General features: G+C 40.8%; 1 protein-coding gene across 1 annotated transcript in view; it reads right to left on the bottom strand.

Annotated features, from left to right (window-relative positions):
* Window positions 1-20,684, bottom strand: part of TYRO3 (TYRO3 protein tyrosine kinase) — a 334,891-nt gene that overhangs the window by 195,056 nt on the left and 119,151 nt on the right. Inside the window, exon 6 of the mRNA XM_073608643.1 lies at window positions 13,314-13,429. Coding sequence (XP_073464744.1) covers window positions 13,314-13,429 — 116 coding nt within the window. The remainder of the gene's footprint in view (window positions 1-13,313; window positions 13,430-20,684) is intronic.

Here is a 20,684-nt window from a genome sequence, read left to right as displayed (position 1 = left end):
AATTGACTAACCTCTTACTTTAGATTATCCTCAGAGACCGAAACCAAGGTAGGGAGAGGATGAGAGGACTTATTGAGGACTAAAGGCTTCTTAGGAATGGGTAAGGGCATGAGAAGACCATTCAGGAGTCTGAGCAGGGTCCCCCAGACGCTTAAAGATGAGCTGGACATCCAGCACAGGACCATCAGACTGGGCAGAGGTCAGTGGATCCCCGAGACCAGGTTGGTTAGAAGGAGACATGTCACAAGAGTCAAGCTGGATAGCTGAAACACAAGCAGAATGCAGAGAGTCCAGAAAGAAAGGTTGAAAACCCCACCTGGCCGAATAAGGCAGTCTATCCAAAGGATGGATTGAGCCTCAGACAAGTTTGAATGGATGTAGTAGTAGTGTGAGGCCAGGTTACAGAAGGTCCTGAATAGGAAAAAGCAGGAAGCTCACTGGGCATGGGCTGAGCTGACATAACTGGTACAAAGGCCGACTGAATAGCATTGCCAGGTGTAGCGACTACTTCAATCGCATCGTAGGGCGTATAGACTGTGGAACTTGCAGACAAGTTAATCTGGCTGTGCGTCCAAGTGAGTTTAGGGACAGGCAAGGGTAAATGGTTATGCAAACTGGAGTAAATGATCGGCTCAGGTTCACAGGTGGGCTCCTCATCCAGAGTGCCACATGACCTAGAAAGTGCCCCGGCCCGACTATTGCAGGACACATCCCAGAAATCGCTATATACAGCGGGAAGAGCAGAAGATACTGGAATGGTGGCAACAGGAAGTTTCTCTTTTGGGGAAACCTTGAGTAGGCAGGAAGAGGAACAGGAGGAACCCCAAGCCAGGATCTGTCCAGCAGTCCAGTCCTTTGTGGAGAATGGAGCCGTAACCAGGGAAGACCTAAAATGATAGGAGATGAAGCCTTAGGTAAGACAAGGAAGGATATCCACTCCTGGTGGAGTGTCCCTACCGACATCTTAACAGGAAGAGTCTGGAAGTGGATTGGGCCCCCTGGGAGAACAGTGCCATAAATCACCAAGACCACTAATGGCATTGTGAGGGGCAAAAGGGTAAGCCTCAAAGAAGATGCTGTTAGCCAGTCCATGAAGTTGCCAGCGGCTCTGGAATCCAGATATGCCGAGACCGAATGAGAGGAAGCGCCGACATGAAGGAACACAGAAGGGAGAAGACGAGAAGGTGAAGGTGATATTTCAGGGTCCAATACTCCACCTTCCAGATGTATTAGCCCTGAGCGTTTTTCCGAACGAAGAGAGCAAGTGTTACGAAAATTACCTTTGACCCCACAACAGAGGCACAGGCCCAGAGTTATGCGCCTAGCGTGTTCTTTGGGAGATAACTTGGTCCGGCCCAGCTGCATAGGTGCTCCACGGGATGAAGAGATGGGACAGGGAGCTCAGGCTGCCTAAAGAACGGGGAGCGCTGGTGTCTTTTTTCCAGAGTCCTTTCTTGAAAGCGAATATTGATCTGGTTACACAAGGTGATGACACCATTCAGATCAGCAGGAATATCTCTTCCTGCTAATTCATCCTTCATTCTATCAGAGAGGCCATGTAAAAAGGTTGCAACTAAGGCCTCATTATTCCAGCAGTCAAAATACGAAAATAAAGAGCGTACTGTCCCACAGAAGCGGACTCTTGACGGAGACGTAAAAGGGCTCTGGCCGCTGAGGAGACACGACCCGGTTCCTCGAAGATATTCCGAAAAAGTTTCAGGAAGTCAGACAAGCTAGATACCACTGGATCATTCAGTTCCCACAGAGGGACAGCCCAGGCTAATGCCTCGCCAGACAGGAGGGATACAATATAGGCTACCTTTGCCTGATTGGACAGGAAGTTTTGGGGCTGAACTCAAAATGAATTGTGCACTGGCTAAAGAACCCCCTGCAGGCCTTGGGGTCCCCAGAGTAACGGGACGGAGCAGGTAAATGCAAAGAATTTGTGGATGTGGCTATGACCAGGATAGGTGCGGCAGCAGATAGCGGTTGAGGTTGTTGAATCGGGGGTCCTAAGGAGGCCTGAACCTGTTCAAAATGGGAGGCCAAATCCTGAAGGAATTGCATAACCTGGGTCTGATTAGATTCCTGGGTCTCAAGTTTGCGAACTATGCCCTGCAATGGATCATCTGCGGGTAGCGGCACATCAGCCGGGTCCAGGGCTGACCAAACTGTCAGGTCACCTGAGTCCAGGTGACAGATGCACTCCGTAGGAGTCAGGAGTGCACCGCTAAGGTAGTGGATCCTAGGACTGACTGCTGCGGATTGAACTCTGGGAGGTTCAGGAAGCAGGACCACTGGAGCACCAACACAGATCCCACTGGGAGCTAGAGCATAGATTCCCCAGGGCGTGGAGTCCATGAGTCAGCAGGTGTTCACCAGAGCCTCTAGTGGTAAGGATGGACTGTGCTGCAGTCTGGCTCCAGGTCACAGTAAACTTACAGGAGAAAGAGGAAGGAAGCAGCAGGCTGGAACAACAAGGATAGTAAAAGGGATAAGCCAAAGGTCTGGGCGACTAGCAGACAAGGATAAACATAGAACACGCCAAGGGTCAGGGTCACAAGCAGACAGGGATAGTCGAGAATAGGCCAAGATCGGTAACTGGAATCAGACGTAGGAGACACAGCAAGTTGCACACGAAAGCTAAACACACAATGGTTGATTAGCAAGGTTGGCTTGCAATGCACAGGTTAATATAGTGTTCCTAATTAGAGGCTGAGGTGGAGCTATGCTGAGGGAAGATTATATAAGCAGTGAGGTGAGAGTGGCTGAACACAGGTGAACACATGGAGGAGAGGGAAGCTGACAAATATTACTGCATAACCATGACACAAAGAAGCAGAATAAAATGATACAATGATACACAATAATGAGACAGCCAGGGGCAGCTACTATTAAAAGAGGTTGGGGAAGCTAAATGATGAGAGAGAAGAGGGTGTCATATTATGCCGCATACACACGACCGGACTTTCCATCAGAATAGACTCCGACGGTCTTTCCGAAGGAGTTCCACTGAAACAAACTTGCCTACACACAATCACACCAAAGTCCGATCATTTAGAACGCGATGACATACAATGGGACTAGAAAAATGAAGTTCAATAGCCAGTAGCCAATAGCTGCCCTTGTGTTGTTTTTTGGTCTGTCAGAATAGCATACAGACGAGCGGTTTTCCCGATAGCAACTGATTCCGCCTGAAAGATTTGAAACATATTCTATTTCTAGGTACGTCAGAATTTTAGAAATAAAAAGTCCGATGAAGCCCACACACGATCGGAATGTCCGAAAGAATGACCTTTTCTGACAGAAAGTCTGGTCGTGTGTACGCGGCATTAGAAAGAAGCTAGATAATGCCCTCTAGGTAGCAGAAAGGCTGGAGGCTAGTGTTAAAAATCATTAATAAAGCAATTAAGATCAAATTTAATGTTCAATCCCCGAGGTGTAAAAGTATATATTATAAAAATCCATTTGGATTCTAACTGGCTCAGGGTCTTTACTTTGTGACTACCCCACCAGTGTCTTTTGTACGGTTCTAGCCCCCAGAACTTCAAATGAGTAGGATCTTTATTGTGGCAAGTAGCAAAGTGTTTAGAAACACTATGCTTGTCAAATCCTTTAAGGATGTTCTGCACATGTTCTTTAATGCGTACTCTTAATGGTCATTTTGTACGTCCTATGTACTGTAGTCCACAAATACATTCAAGGGAATATACTGCCCCTTCTGTGTTGCAGCCTATAAAGTCTTTTATCTCATAGGCGTTTTCTGTGCTAGTAGATGTAAAATTGAATTTGTTCTCATTTGGTCATTTTGTTTTTGTACATGCAAAACACCGTTTGCAAGGAAAGAAACCTTTAACCGTAAAAAAACATCAAACTCCTTGGTGGTGGGCCTAGAATGCTTTTGACAATCTTGTCGCGTAATGTGGGTGCTCTCGTATAAATAAACTTGGGATTGTCTGGAAGTACCCCTTGGAGATGTCCATCTGTTAGAAGTATATGCCAATGCCGTTTTATAATCTTTTCTATCTTCTTATGTTGTCCATTATAGTCTAGAATGATCAGTACTGTATCCATCTTGGGCCCTTGTTTCTCTTTGTCTTTGATTCATCTGTTTCGGTCCATTTTCCCTACTTCTGTTATTTGTTCTTTTACATATTTGCTGTCATAGCCTTTCTTGACAAATCTGTGTCCAATTTTATCTGCTTGGGCTAGAAAGATATTCTTTTTGGTGCAGTTGCGTTTGAGGCGCATCAATTGGCCCTTAGAGATATTGGTGGCAGCTCTCAAGTGGGAGGTAGCTGTTCCTATACACATTCTTAAAATGGGTTTTTGTGATGAGCCTCCCGTTTTCTTGTTTGATATCTAGATCTAGAAAGGATATACTCTTCTTGCTGATATCCCAAGTAAGTCTAATATTTCTGTCATTGATGTTGAGTTTTCCAAGAAAGTATATCAGCTGATTCTGGTCACCTTTCCATAAAATGAAGATCTCATCAACATATCTTTTAAAAATGACGCGTTCTGCTGGTGTATTCGTGAAGATGGTTTCATCTTCCCATTGGGCCATGAACAGGCCTGCCACAATGGGAGCAAATTTTGCTCCCATGGCAACTCCTGTTCTTTGGAAATAATACTCACAGTTATACTAGAAGTACCTTTTTTGTAAGCAGAAATCAAGACATTTCACAAAGTACTTTCTTTGGACACAAGATGTGGTGTGTGTTCTTAGACCCCATTTTGTGGTTTTGCATGCCTGATGGTGTAGTATTACAGTATATAGCGAAGAGAAATCCGCTGTGGCCATAATCCAGGGCCCTTATTCATTAGGTATCTGTATCATTTGCTTGGTATCTCTCAGATACGCTCTTGTTTTCTGTACGGCTGTATTTATCTATATACTGACCGATCCTAGCAGTCAGGGAATCTATCCCATTCACTAATCGGTCTTGGTGGGGGATTAGCCTTATCTTTATGAATCTTGGGTAACGAGTATATGATGGGTGTACGACAAGATTCAGGTATTAGGAATTTGGCCTCTTTTTTATTTATTATATTCAGATTTAGTCCCAAATGTACAACCTGCTCAAGTTCTTTCTTACATCTAAACATGGGGTTACTGGGTAGTCGGGTATAGGTACTTTAATTTCCTAAGAGTTTGAGCATGTTTTATGTTATTGTTATTATATTATATTGCTCTTTGGAGAGGAGGATCACAAACCCGCCACCCCCCCCCCCCCGTCCGCTGGTCGAACATCTTTCCTTTTAGTCAGTTTCCTAATGCCACTTTTGATGTAGGTAGGTTTTTCTTTTTTCTTAATTTTCGAATCTTTCAGGTCCTAGACTACTCTCTTAAATACCTCTATGTGTTTGTTGTTGTTAATAGGGGGATTGAAAATGGTTTATTCCTCAAATCACTATGTAAAATATCCTGATTTCCAGGTGGAGGTTTAGCTTTAATTGGGTTGCTCACTATATACTTCTTGACGTTCAACTTTCTGATGTATTTTTGGATTCCTATGTTTGAAATGTATCCAGGTTCTTTGTGGGTGTGTATTTTAGCCTTTGTCTAGTACTCCAATTTCTTCTTGTGTGAGTGGTTTACTACTCAGGTTAAAAAGATACCCACTTCTTTCACTCTTTTTCGCTTGTCATCTCTTCCCTGATCTGCATCCTTTCTTCTTTCTGGACTTCTTCTCGTCCCTCTTGTCTCTTCCGTTCTCCTCAATGGGTGATTTTCTGTTCCCCTCCCTAAAAAGACCTATCATACTTGGGGTCTTGATGTTGTGTCTGATAACATCTACCTCCTCTTTCATCTTCATATCGGTCTCTCAAGGGAGTGCAGTAGTTGTATATAGGTATTGGACATAAGGGTGATGTAATCCTTGAGGTGGGCCCCCCTTATCTCCCTATTTATATTTGCGGTTTGGTGGAGGACTTCTCCCTCGTTGCCCATGTGAGTACCAAGCTGGCTGTTATTTTTTAATAAATTCAAGTTTCAACATACTTCACGATCTGGGCCCCCTTCTTTTCTCCCCTGTATACAGCCTTACTGGATCTGGAAATCTTCCCCTTTTTTTCATGCATTGCTGAACTGCACAGAAGAGAAACCCCCAGCTATCTACAACAGGAGTCTGGATTTCACTGACTGCTATTTTAATTCCTCACGCTGTTACCTTACAGCGGTAAGGTAAGGGGCTAACCCACACAAAAGGTGTAATTGCACAAAAGAAATCAGCCACCATGTCACCGTTCACATTCTCTGAACAGAGTGTCAACTGGAGCAGCACGTCACAGCTTCAGTTCACTCACCTATATGGACACTATTTTTGATTGGAGCACTTCTATATTTGAAGAGTTTTATATTTGGACATTTGTAATTATTAGCACATTATTATTACTCAATTTGAAGATTATATGTCGCTTCTATCACTTTCATCACTTGCACTTTATATATTAGTATGTATCCATGTTTAGTGGTTGTCTATACCATTGTTTGATCAGAATTTAGGACTTGATCTTATATGTGTCCACTTTCTATTTACTTTGGTTCCCACAACACTTCCCATATATTACTGTTATTTTAGTTACTACTTAGAGCGCAAAACCAATTATTGATTTTTATCCTATTTATTTTGTTGGTTTTGGTTGACCAATCGGGTGTTTGCTACAACTAGTATCCTCATCCCTATAGCCACAGGTAGGGCGGGAATACTTAATTTCTTCATTCTGGATATACGTGGTAAATTCATACAAACGCACTGAAAAAAATAACTACTAGAGAAAGAATTTCATACTCTAAATAACCAACATAAAAAAAAATCCCTCTGAATCCTCACTCACTAGTTTGTCCACTGTTCAGACACAAATAAACCAGTGTTTATCAACACAATCTGAAATCTATATTAATTGAATACATTCTATATGTAGATTGATAAACCACATACTCTTGGTTAATAAATTGCGAAAATTCGACCATAAATTTAAACCTATTTGTCTTAAGAGACACACAAACTCATGAATGAGCACTCCTACTAGAATTTTTCATGAACAATTGTCGAAACTATCAACTCCCAGCCACATGTGATAATAATCTAGCCAAAAATGTTTTTTTTCTTTAGTGCACTTATCTACAATTCCAAAACCTCAGAAAATAGTATATCTATTCCTGAAATTCTTTTAGCCATTAAATCTCTCAAAACACATAACAGATAACTTCTGATGACGAAATGCGTGAAGCCAGGACGCACGGTGCAACATTCAGAGCACTAGGTGAAATGCACACCACAACACCCGAGCGGTTTATATTTTATTTGCTGATATGGATGTCTGTACAGGAAGGGTTTGCAGAGTCTATCTGTTGTAAGCTGGACCAGCCTGAAGGCTTTTAATAAAGAGTCAAAACTTTTTTACGTTAAGTGGAGCCCGTTTTCTGTTTTTTCTGACTGCCACGAGATTCATCCCTGGAGGTATGGAATGCAGTAAGGAGGGAACGATTGGAGCCGGTTGGTGGAACCCTTGGTCACGGAGACCGTTTAAGCCTATTTGACTCCTCTTGTCATTTGACATTGAGGGTCAACTTCATCCGGTGAGTGGGGATCTTCATTTCACTTCCACGAGGTGTTTGCTTGAGAGCAATGTGAATTACAAGTAACTCTTTGTGGGAGTTACACGGCAGGAACATGCTTTTTGGAAAAGAAGTTCTTCATATTAACCGTCATAGGACTTATGAACACTGTTTTTATCATGTTTAAAGTTTTTTGTGTTTTATCTATAACTATAATAACTTTTTAGAAGTTTTGTTGATTTACGGTATTAGCAAGCATTGTTTGTTCACGGGAATCTAGATTTTTGTCAGTCTGTTAATCACTGGATTTGAAACAGTTGCTGCAATTAACACATTATTCGTTTTTAAGGTTTTTACTTCTGGTGTGAGTGTTTATCACATTTGTACAATATGCCGGATTTTGATCACCCCCTTTTGATATTCCAAGAGGCAGTAGACAAGGATTACCTTTATCCCTGCTGTTATTTCTACTAGCAATTTAACCTAGGAATCTAGGATGGAAAAGGACCTGGGGTTCCTAGAAGATGATAGGCTCAGCAATGGCATGCAATACCAAGCTGCTGCTAACAAAGCAAACAGAATATTGGCATGCATTAAAAAGGGGATCAACTCCAGAGATAAAACCATAATTCTCCCGCTCTACAAGACTCTGGTCCGGCCGCACCTAGAGTATGTTGTCCAGTTCTGGGCACCAGTCCTCAGGAAGGATGTACTGGAAATGGAGCGAGTACAAAGAAGGGCAACAAAGCTAATAAGGGGTCTGGAGGATATTAGTTATGAGGAAAGGTTTGTGAGCACTGAACTTATTCTCTCTGGAGGAGACGCTTGATAGGGGATATGATTTCAATTTACAAATACCCTACTGGTAACCCCACAATAGGGATACATTTTAAAACTTTTTTGCGGAAGGGAGTTTAACAAGACACGTGTCCACTCATTAAAATTAGAAGAAAAGAGGTTTAACCTTAAACTTTGTAGAGGGTTCTTTACTGTAAGAGCGGCAAGGATGTGAAATTCCCTTCCACAGGCGGTGGTCTCAGCAGGGGGGCATCGATAGTTTCAAAAAACTATTAGATGAGCACCTGAACGACCACAACATACAGAGATATACAATGTAATACTGACATATAAACATAGGTTGGACTTGATGGACTTGTGTCTTTTTTCAACCTCACCTACTATGTAATTATGTAACCTCTTGCGATATTAATTAAATATATCAATATTAAAGGTTTGGACATTGCAAATTACCATCACAGAAGTCATCTTGTTTGTAACACAACCCTTAACCACTTCACCCAATTTAAATGAGTAACTAGATAGCTTTCAAAAAATTTCTGGACTTTGTGGTAACAATATTAAATCTAAAGCCCTTAATATAAATATATCGGATGCAGATACTGCTCATATTAAAGCAAAATTTCCTTTCCCATGGGAAGACATTTCCTTATCTTATTTAGGTATTAAACTTGCCTCCTCTTACGATTCCCTTTATAAAGCCAATTATGCTTCCATTATATGTCACTCAAAATCCCTTCTTGAAACATGGAAAAAATATAAAATGTTGTGGTTGGGACGCATATCGTCAATCAAAATATTTTTATTTACCTAAATTACTTTACTTATTTATAGAGTGCTTCCTATTAAAATTCCTTCCCATATTCTAAGATCAATTCAAAACATTTTCCTTTATATGGCCAAATCATAAACCTCAAATAAATAGAGAAACTCTTTTCCAGACAAAAAAAAAAAAAAAGAAATGGAGGTCTGGCTGTTCCAAATATTTCTGCGTATTACTCAGCAGCTCAAATTGCACAACTTACAGGTTACCATAACTATTCAGACCCACCCCTCTGGATTTCCTTAGAGGCCTCCCAGCTGGGCCCTATATCCGTTGATACTATTTTTTGGATTCCTAAAAAAATTGGGAAGTCTATTGATAACCCCATTGCCAAACATTCCTTATGAATATGGGATACATACAAAATTAGAGGAAACCTAATGTCCTCTTATGCTTCCCTATTACCAGTAACCCAATGTTTCTGCCAGGATTCCATAAACCCCTCCAATTCAAACGGTGGACTTCTAACAATATTTATAAAATAGCTGATCTGATATCTTCCTCTGGGAGTATTGAGTTTTTCCTCAGTGAAACAAACACACGACTTACCTCAACAAGAAATTTTTAAGGAACCTTGAAATTAAACAATTCGTGATCCAAACTATAGTATCATCTTCAAGTTTAAAAACCCTCACTCTTTTTAAACATTTCTGCAAACATGATCCTACTACTAAAGGGCTTCTCTCAATGATATATTCATCTATACTTAAAAAACAGACACCTCTGTCTCATTCATACATGACTAAATGGGAAAGTGATCTTGGTGAACCTATAGCAGAAAAAGACTGGAAACAAATTTGGTATACTACGTCCCACTGTTCTATCAGCACAGCAGCAGTAGAATCCAACTATAAATTGCTCATGAGATGATATTTAGTTCCCCAACGCTTACCCAAATTTAAACCAACAGTCTCTGATAAATGCTTTAGAGGTTGCTTGAGTACTGGTACCCTCTTACATATATGTTGGGATTGTCCTAGAATAAAGCAAATTTGGACTGACATATACCAAATAATTTTCACCATGTTTGGAAAACAGCTTTCCAAGAATCCACTAGAAGCTTTACTAAATTTCAAACCAAAAAGTGTCACAAATATTCAATTCCGCCTCCTAACATTCTTATTCACTGCTGCAAAACAAACTTTTGTAAAAGCTTGGTAGTCTTCTACTCCAAATTCCTTATCAGTTAAAAATAAATGAATGAAATCGATAGATCCCTTTTACACCTATGATGTACTTTTAAAAACTCTTGTACGTTTCCTGATCAATTTTTTTCATTTTGATATTTTCCTCCCATTACACCCCCCCTCCTCTTTTTTTTTCTATTTCTTTTTAACTGTTACTTTATTCCTATATACTTTAAAATGTTATTTATTGTATAAATTGTATACATTGTTATAATGTCTATTCTTAAAATTAATAAAAAAATATTCATGAAAAAGAAAGTATTGCTTTATACCACATATCCAGTGACTACAGTCAACTAACATTAAGCAAACTTTTGACCAGTGCCTTGTCACAGGTGTTCTTGTAAGAAAGTAGAGAAGTCTTATGTAATTCTAGCAATCCATACAAACCAAGATATGTATGTGAGCCACTCAGGCTGTATGGGAATGAAATTCTGTGCCCACCGCTGTGAGTGTTGGCCGGGAAGGGAGTTTGTCTATGCTCCAAGCAATGGTAGAGAGAGTGATGGGTGTCCCGGGGGCTGCACATCAAGTCAAAGCCTGCTGTGTGATACTGAATGCCAGTCTCAGCCATGCCATTCCCACTGGAATAAGCTCATGAGTAAACTCTGGTGGCCAGAGTGAAACATATTGGGGGTGTGACCTGGCTGAGACTGCCATTCACCCTCACACAGTAGGCTTGAACTTTATGTGTGGCTCCCGGACACCCATCACTCTATAGCACTCCATGCACTGAGAGCGCCTATCTGCAGTCTGTTACCCATCGAGCTGTCATAACACCTATTCGCAATTAGCAATTTCACTACATGACTTTGTCTGGCAGCTCACATAAACCAGCATAGAGGAAGCTCCTACTGCATCATGGAAGTGGCTGTTAAACCCATCAAAGATGAAGCTTACGGATGGATATTTTTGCACAGTTACATTGGCCTAGTTTGGACCAATGTATTTTCCATACCTGGCCAATCTCTGTGGAAATCATCACTGTAGTAGGCAATACTCTCCAAGATTAAGCCCCAGGGGTGGGGTGAAACATGTTGAAGTTGTGGTCTGGATGAATTGAGCCGAGGCTGCTTTTATTTACTTGCTTTCCACTCGGGCTGGCTGAGGTGTGCTGCGGTTGGGCTATGTTTTTCTGTTTTGCAGTAGGCAGCACTACTACAGTGATCAGCGCTAGCTTCCGGGTCCTGTGCAGAGTGGCTGCCCTGCTGCATAGTGTGCAAAAGAGGTCGCTCGCTTGGCGTGGGCACCATTCAGAGAACACTTTGCATTTTTTCAGTGAAAATAAAGTGTTCTTTGGACACTGTGAACATTAACAACATCACCGCCTTGCACCTCATCGAGTCAGAGAATTCATTGAAAAGATGCAAAGCGATCTGTGTGCTGAGAAAATTACCTCCTGTGTAAACTAAACAGCAGAGCAGACGCTTGGCATGGGACCTGGAAACTAGCATTGATAACTGTAGTAGCTGTGCATACTACAGTGATTTCCAGCTTCCACAGGGATTAGCCAGGAATGGCACATCCATTCTTTCATTGATCCAAGCTGGACCAATGTAACTATGCAAAAATATCTATAAATTTCAGCTTTAACATGGATGTAAACCCCATTCATGAAATTTGACCTGGGTACATCTATCTGTAGTGTTTACTTATCTCTCTCCAAAGCCCCAAGTCCCATGTCTTTCTGCTGCTCGGTTCCTCTGTTATCAGCATGATAACTTCTGACAAGTTCTCCGACAACCGAGATAAAACCAGCCTGAAATTAGTGTTGGGGTGGGTGTTATAAATAGATTAGCAGAGAGCTGGTCTATTTACAGCACAGCTTTCTTCCTCCTCCTATTGGGGGGGGTATGCCTTTACTCCAATCAGCTGTCACACAGTATATGCCAAAAATCCACACCCAGTGGTGGAACAGGAAGATTCTAACATGATGTGCACTTTCTAAACAGTCTAGAAAGCTGAAGACAGCACATATACAAGTAAAACTTATGTAGGGAGATTTGTTTCATCTCTGTGTATCATCTGAGGCTGTTCACGTCACTGGGTATATGTGAAGATTTACATTCACTTTAAAAGGGGTTGTAAACCCTCTTTTTTTTTAAATTAAAATAAACATTTCATACCCCCATTGTGCAGTTCATTTTGCGTGGCCCCGGTCCTCCTCTTCTGAGGTCCCTCAGCGGCGCTGGTGGCTCCTCCCCGCATTGAGTATCCAAGATGGAGAAGCGCTCTCTTTGGTGGACACCCAAGCGGGCGCGCTCCCAAGTCCCGCATCTGTGTCCATTCACACAGAATGCAGGACTCGGCCCTGCCCCCCGGTGCCGTGTCAATAAATTTGATTGACAGCAACAGGAGCCAATGCCTGCACTGCTATCAATCTATCCAATCAGGACACGAGACACCAGCTAGAGATGGTGTGCTTGTTCCCAGACGGAGGATGACAGTGTTCAGGTAAGTAAAACGGGGGGGCTGCAGCACTACAGAAGGTTTTTCACCTTAATGCATAGAATGCATTAAGGTGAAAAACCATGAGGGTTTAAAATCCCTTTAAACCTAGACAGGAGCTGCCATACAGACTTTTCCCTATTTTGGCTATATTATATGGTCATTTGTACACCTAATAAAGTCATTTTTTTGATGGGATGGTAAAACACCTTGAGGCTGATTAGTTAAAAATGTTGCACATTTTCAATAACTTGACTGAGATTCACTTCAATAATCCAATCATCATGTAAAAACCAAATTCCTGTTTATTTAATCTGCACATGATTGGGCATTCAAAGTGAGCACAGCTACAATTATTTGCGAGAAAATTCTCAACTCGTTTAGTAAATCATCCCTCATGTGCATGCATGGGTAAAGCACTATACAAAGTAGGGTTAGCTTTCCTTATAATGACACTTGCTGTGAAAACGAATGCTATCCCTTTTAGACATACCTGCATTGTGCATGACATGAGGGGAGAATAGTTGTCAAACCCTGGCCTCCATGTGACAGTTGCAGTGGTGCTGGTCACTTTATTCACATTTACATTTGTAGGCGGGTGGGGCAGACCTGTAAAGAGAAAACACAAATGTTGTACTCAAAGCATATATAGTATGCCAGGTCAAACAGGATACTTTATTTAAAAAAATAAAATAAAATCGAAAAGGTATATTTGCACTAATATGATCAGTTTCTGCAGTGACCTATGTTGATCCAGTGCAGAAAACCAGTATGTGTCAACAAGCCCTAACATCTCAGAACAAAAAAAAAAGCAACAGGTCCACCTGACAATACAAAGATTTGTTTCACCCGGACGTTTTGCACACCATGGTATTGAGTGGGATTGTACAAAATAAAGTATAACTAAGGGCAAAACTTTTGTTTTTAGTTTTTATAGAGGGGAGAGGGATTAGAAACACCTGTCAGTTTTTATTGCTGTCTGTGCCCCCATTAGTGAGATTCATACTTTCTATATGTCCTGTTTACCATTATCATGGAATGTGAGAGTAAATCCCACATTTTGGATTGTCCCCAGAAAAGTAATAGAATGGAAATCTTCCAATGGAGACACTAGTTTTGGTGACCTGGGGGTCCAAAAGGATCGCCTGACCTTTCAGCCAATCTGGAAACAGGTATTAGACCCCTGCTTCCAGATTGGCGGAGAGGCGATTCAGTGTTAGAAAAGTGAATATTCATTTGCTTTTCTAACACACCTGGGTGGGCTCTGAGTGCAATGCTCTGCGCTCCGAGTCCATCCTATTAGAGTCTATGGCTCTAATCAGGTGCTTAAAAAAAAAAAAAAAAAACACCCCGCCACTGCGCCCGGCATCCTGAAAGGGGCTAAGCATGAATCTATTCATTAACCATATGGGGGGGTGGCATGGATAGAGGGGGCCCGTGCGCCCTTAATGGACGGGCCGCCCATGACTATAACCACTTGACCTCCTGAGGATTTACCCCCCCATCACGACCAGGCACTTTGTGATACAGCATTGTGTTACTTTAACTGACAATTGCGCGGTCATGCAATGCTGTACCCAAATACAAATTTATGTCATATTTTTCCCCCACAAATAGAACTTTCTTTAGGTGGCATTTGATCACCACTGAGTTTATTTTTTGTGCTATAAACAAAAAAATTACCATCAGTTTTGAAAAAAAATAAATAAAAAATAGGCCAATATGTATTCTGCTACATGTTTTTTGGTAAAAGAAATCCCAATAAGCCTATATTGATTGGTTTATTCGAACGTTATAGCGTCTACAAACTATGAGTTAATTTATGGAATTTGTATTTATTTATTTTTACTAGTAATGGCTGCAATCAGCGACATAGCATGACTGCGATATTGCGGCAAACAATCAGACACTAACTGACACTTTTGGCACTTTGTGGGAACCAGTGACACCAATACAGCGATCAGTCCTAAAAATATGAACTGTCACTTTACTAATGACACTGGCTGGGAAGGTGCTAAACATCTAGGGTTAAATGTGTGCCAACAGTGTTGTGGTGTACACTGTGTGTTGTTTTTACTAGGAGAAGAAATGGATTCTAGTCCCTGCTTTGCAGTAACATGAAATCCATGCCTTTCCCATGTCAGAACAGCGATCTGCCTTGTTTACATAGGCAGATTGGCATTCTGTGCTCTTTACCAACGTTTGGCGTGTGCCGGAGGACATCAAGTGCCCAGCACCTACAGAACGGCTTCTGCAATGAATATTCACAGCATAAGTGGCGCATCCCCTACAGGTGCAAATGCCAAATCACATATATATTTTATATATATATATATATATATATATATATATATATATATATATATATATATATATATATACACACACACACACACACACACACTTGTGCTCATAAATTTACATACCCTGGCAGAATTTATGATTTCTTGGCCATTTTTTAGAGAGTATGAATGAGAACACAAAAACTTTTCTTTCACTCATAGTATTTGGCTGAAGCCATTTATTATCAATCAACTGTGTTTACTCTTTTTAAATCATAATGGCAGCAGAAACTATCCAAATGACCCTGATCAAAAGTTTAATACCGTGTATTGCCCCCTTTAACATCAATGACGACTTGAAGTCTTTTGTAGTATTTGTGGATAAGGCTCTTTATCTTCTCAGATGGTAAAGCTGCCCATTCCTCTTGGCAAAAATCCTCCAGTTCCTGTAAATTCTTGGGCTGTCTTGCATGAACTGCACGTTTGAGATCTCCCCAGAGTGGCTCAATGATATTGAGGTCAGGAGACTGTGATGGCCACTCCAGAACCTTCACTTTATTCTTCTGTAGCCAATGACTGGTCGACTTGCTATTGTGTTTTGGATCATTGTCATGTTGGAATGTCCAAGTACGTCCCATGTGCAGCTTCCTGGCTGAATGCAAATGTTCCTCCAGCATTTTTTGATAACATACTGCATTCATCTTGCCAACAATTTTGAACAAATTTCCTGTGCCTTTGTAGCTCACACATCCCCAAAACATCAGCGATCCACCTCCGTACATTTCATCATAGGCCTTGTTGACTCCTCTCCAAATGTAGCGTTTATGGTTGTGGCCAAAAAGCTCCATTTTGGTCACATCACTCCAAATGACTTTGTGCCAGAAGGTTTGAGGCTTGTCTCTGTGCTGTTTGGGGTATTGCCAGTAATTGTGGCATTTGTATAGTAATGGCTTTCTTCTGGCAACTTAACCATGCAGCCCATCTTTCTTCAAGTGCCTTTTTATTGTGCATCTTGAAACAGCCACACCACATGTTTTCAGAGAGTCGTGTATTTCACCTGAAGTTATTTGTGGGTTTTTTCTTTGTATTCCGAACAATTTTCCTGGCAGTTGTGGCTGAAATTTTAGTTGGTCTACCTGACCTTGGTTTGGTTACAACAGAACCCCTTATTTTCCACTTCTTGATTAGAGTTTGAACACTGCTGATTGGCATTCTCAATTCCTTGGATATCTTTTTATATCCCTTTCCTGTTTTATACAGTTCAACTACCTTTTCCCGCAGATCCTTTGACAATTCTTTTGCCTTCCCCATGACTCAGAATCCAGAAACGTCAGTGCAGCACTGGATGAAAGATGCAAGGGTCTGTCAGGAGTCCAGAAATGCATTGACCTTTTATACACACACATTAATTACAAGCAAACAGATCACAGGTGAGGATGGTTGCCATTCAAACCCCTTTGTGTCAACTTGTGTGCATGTTATCAGGCCAAAATCACCAGAGTATGTAAACTTTTGATCAGGGTCATTTGGGTAGTTTCTGTTGCCATTATTATTTAAAAAGAGTAAATTGAGTACTGTCCGTGATACTTTTTTTATTTGCACTAACATACAATTTTTCAGGACAAGCTTTCGGGGTATGTCCCCTTCTTCAAGGTCCAAGCAGTACTGATTCACAAATTTTTAAGCAGAATGTTAAAGAAAAAAAAAAAAAGAAGAGAAAACCAAACACATACAAATCAATGGTAATAAAGATAGTAGCAGAGTTAGTGAGATAAGACAGAGGGGAATGTAGGGGGGGGGGGATACTAATCACAGAGCGGTCGTAAAACTTTAGCATAATGTGTAAGGAAACCAATATCTAAATTCAGGCCATTATTCTTCGTGTCAAAAAGAAGTATCATTCTTAGTTCAAACGTTTTCCTTTCCTGGATAGTTCTGAAATTCCCTTTAAGAACTAAGACATTGAGGTCTTCTATGGTGTGGTCCGATTGTGAGAAATGATGTCCCACAGGTGTGCATAAACTGTCTTCTTTATGTTCTTTAATGGTATGTCTGTGCAAATTCATCCTTGCACAGACATACCATCAAAGAACATAAAGAAGACAGTTTATGCACACCTGTGGGACATCATTTCTCACAATCGGACCACACCATAGAAGACCTCAATGTCTTAGTTCTTAAAGGGAATTTCAGAACTATCCAGGAAAGGAAAACGTTTGAACTAAGAATGATAATTCTTTTTGACACGAAGAATAATGGCCTGAATTTAGATATTGGTTTCCTTACACATTATGCTAAAGTTTTACGACCGCTCTGTGATTAGTATCCCCCCCCCTGCATTGCCCCCAGCTCTCCCTCTGTCTTATCTCACTAACTCTGTTGCTATTTTTATTACCATTGATTTGTATGTGTTTGGTTTTCTCTTCTTTTTTTTTTTTTTTTCTTTAACATTCTGCTTAAAAATTTGTGAATCAGTACTGCTTGGACCTTGAAGGGGACATACCCCGAAAGCTTGTCCTGAAAAATTGTATGTTAGTGCAAATAAAAAAAGTATCACGGACAGTACTCAATTTTCTCTGTCACAATTGCACTAATACGGCTACAACAAATCAAGTATGATTAAAAAGAGTAAAAACAGTTGATTGATAATAAATGGCTTCAGCCAAACACTAACCATGAGTGAAAGAAATGTTTGTTTTATCATTCCTATTCTCTGAAAAATGGCCAAGAAATCATAAATTCTGCCAGGGTATGTAAACTTATGAACACAACAGTATATATATATATATATATATATATATATATATATATATATACACACACACACACACACACACGTAATCCAGTGCACAGCTGCCACCCTGTAGCAGTAAAATTGCTATAGGGCGGTCAGCAAGTGGTTAAGGAAATTGTCTCAAAACTCCTTGGTGAGGCTTGAAGTGCTGGATAGCCTAGTGGAAAGATTTCACTACCCAATCTTTGATAAGACAACACAATAAGTTGGTAAGGAATTCAACTCACCATTGTCTGTGTGTAATTAGTTATAAAGTAAGACATGAATTAGTTCTCAGATGAGAGGAGCCAAGAAGGGGTTCTCACTTTGCATGCAGGCTTGGTATGTAGTACCCAATTCCCAATATAATATGGTGTCCAAATCCTTCCCAGGAAATTAAACAAATTTTTGTCTTTACGTTTTCTACAGCCAGAAATCTGGCTTTCACAGAAATGATTATATTTTACACTTGGAAGACAGAAGTTATAAATTTCCGAAGCTGGAATTTTGTAGGAACTGGAGTTTTAGCCAAATAACTTTCAAAAGGACATTTCGCTTGTCAATATAAAACTGAGCTCAAGAAAACGGGAGCATGACCTGAAACTAGCAGGAAGACGGTGTGACTGTTTGGAACGGACTGCCTGCAGCAGCGAGCCAATCAACAGTAAGTGAATTTAAACAAGCTTCCAATAACAAAAGGTCTATTCTCAGACAAAAAAACAAAATTCAAAAACAAAAATAAGGACAGACTGAAATAAATGTTTTTTTCTGCCGCTGGTCTTTTATGCTTTTCTGAATTCCAAAAATTAGGAATCATAAATCTGGTATTTAATACAAACTTTTATTGTCTGTATTTGTACTACGTTTGTCCAGCTTTAGTAAGGTAAATACATATTGACAGCTACATCATTCTGTCTTCTGCTCCATGCATTGTGTATTAAAGTGGAACTCCAGGTATATAAAGGCACAAATTATTGTAGCCCTGCAATCATAATACATCATTGAATGCAAGCGGTGCAAGTTTCCAAACTTGACATCAGCCTCTTGAAGTCCACTGTACAAAAAAGAGCTCAGGAAGGGGGAGGGAGAAGCAGAACACGGAGCCAATCGGGTATGTAGCAGTGCAAACTGCATGCTCACAGGAGGAGAGGGCAGAATGAGAGAGAAGTGAGCTCAAATCATGGAAATACAGAAAGGAGTGCCATACTAAAATGGATGAGAGAGTCCAAAATCACTTTAATTGTTGTTACAGAAGTTAAATAAAAGCATTCAACGCATTTGGGGACAACATCACCCCCCCTTTTCAGGGCTCAACAGAGGATAAAACTTAAATGAACTGAGAGAAAACAGTGACCTCGCAGATCTATACAAACAACAAAGAACAAAAGGGTGTGAATGCCTATCGTATTATCGCCAGCACTTTATTATAGGATAACAGATACAAATTATACTTGCAAACCAAAATGGAATGGTAGCGTATCATAAATACAGAGTCCAAAAAGTCCACCCTCCAATCTCACAAGATCACAATGATGACGAGTTTCGGGGGGCTGGCCCCCTTCCTCAGAGCAATGGCTGGTGCCGCACAGATTTAGGTTAGAACCAGTATTATACTCTCCTCATAAAGTAACAATGTAACAGCTGCTGAGGAGCAGGTCACCTACTTAATGGTGGGTGCAAGATGCAAATAAAATGCCCCTTTGGTTAAGCAGTTCATGCAAAACCTGTCAAAGTGCTTTCAGTCCTGCCATGGCTTATATGGATTTGCTTTAATAAAACAATCTTCCTTATATACTTGACCAGTTTTACTTTAGGTAACATTTTTTGTTTTATGTCTAGTGGTTTCTAATAACTGTTCTTCTAGGTAAATAAGTAACATACCTCCCCAGTAGATTCACACATGTACAATACACTATGGGAAGCTCATGCAGCATGGTCACTTTGTAGCAAAGACATCACAAATTTTCAGTTTTGTTAGATCTCTGCCAGGGGGATATCTACACGTGCTTGTGGTTACACAGATCAGTGGCTCACCCACTTTCTTTAGCCCTGACCTAGATTCTCTTTGTCTTCAGCCATAAGCGCACAGCTGAAGCATGGACATGCATAACAAACAGCCAGCTAACTCACTGCTGGAAACCTTCTATTGTCAGACTCGCATTCCTTCTACATTTTTTTTTTCCAGGCTGACAATCTATTCCCACCCTGCAGCCCTTCCCCATAAAACACAGCCGAGTTTGCCCATCGCCACTGCAGAACTTCAAAAGTCTGTGGACAACATCTAAAACAATTTGTTAAGTGTTTTTTTAAGTCTTTGGTGACATTTATCTTTCATCAAATTATTTGTATTTTAGCGTAGTTCCCTTTTTCAGAAAAATTGGGATTTGCATACAGGAAATACACAATATTACCAAAAGTATTGGGGCGCCTGCCTTTGCACACACATGAACTTTAATGGCATCCCAGTCTTAATCCCTAGGGTTCAATATTGAGTAGGATCACCCTTTGCTGCCCAAACTCGCTCATCCATGTCTATATGGACCTTGCTTTGTGCACTGGTGTGCAGTCATGTTGGAACAGGAAGGGGCCATCCTCAAATTGTTCCCTCAAAGTTGGGAGCATGAAATTGTCCAAAAAGTCTTGGTATGCTGATGCCTTAAGAGTTCCCTTCACAGGAACTAAGGGGCCAAGCCCAACCCCTAAAAACAACCCCACACCATGATCCCCCCTCCACCAAATAATTTAAACCAGTGCACAAAGCAAGGTCCATAAAGACATGGATGAGCGAGTTTGGGGTGGAGAAACTTGA

The sequence above is a fragment of the Aquarana catesbeiana genome, linkage group LG13 (genome assembly GCF_042186555.1).
Source record: "Aquarana catesbeiana isolate 2022-GZ linkage group LG13, ASM4218655v1, whole genome shotgun sequence".
Classification (NCBI taxonomy): domain Eukaryota; kingdom Metazoa; phylum Chordata; class Amphibia; order Anura; family Ranidae; genus Aquarana; species Aquarana catesbeiana.
The sequence above is the reverse complement of the archived record's forward strand: the minus strand, read 5'-3'. Positions and strand labels throughout refer to the sequence as shown.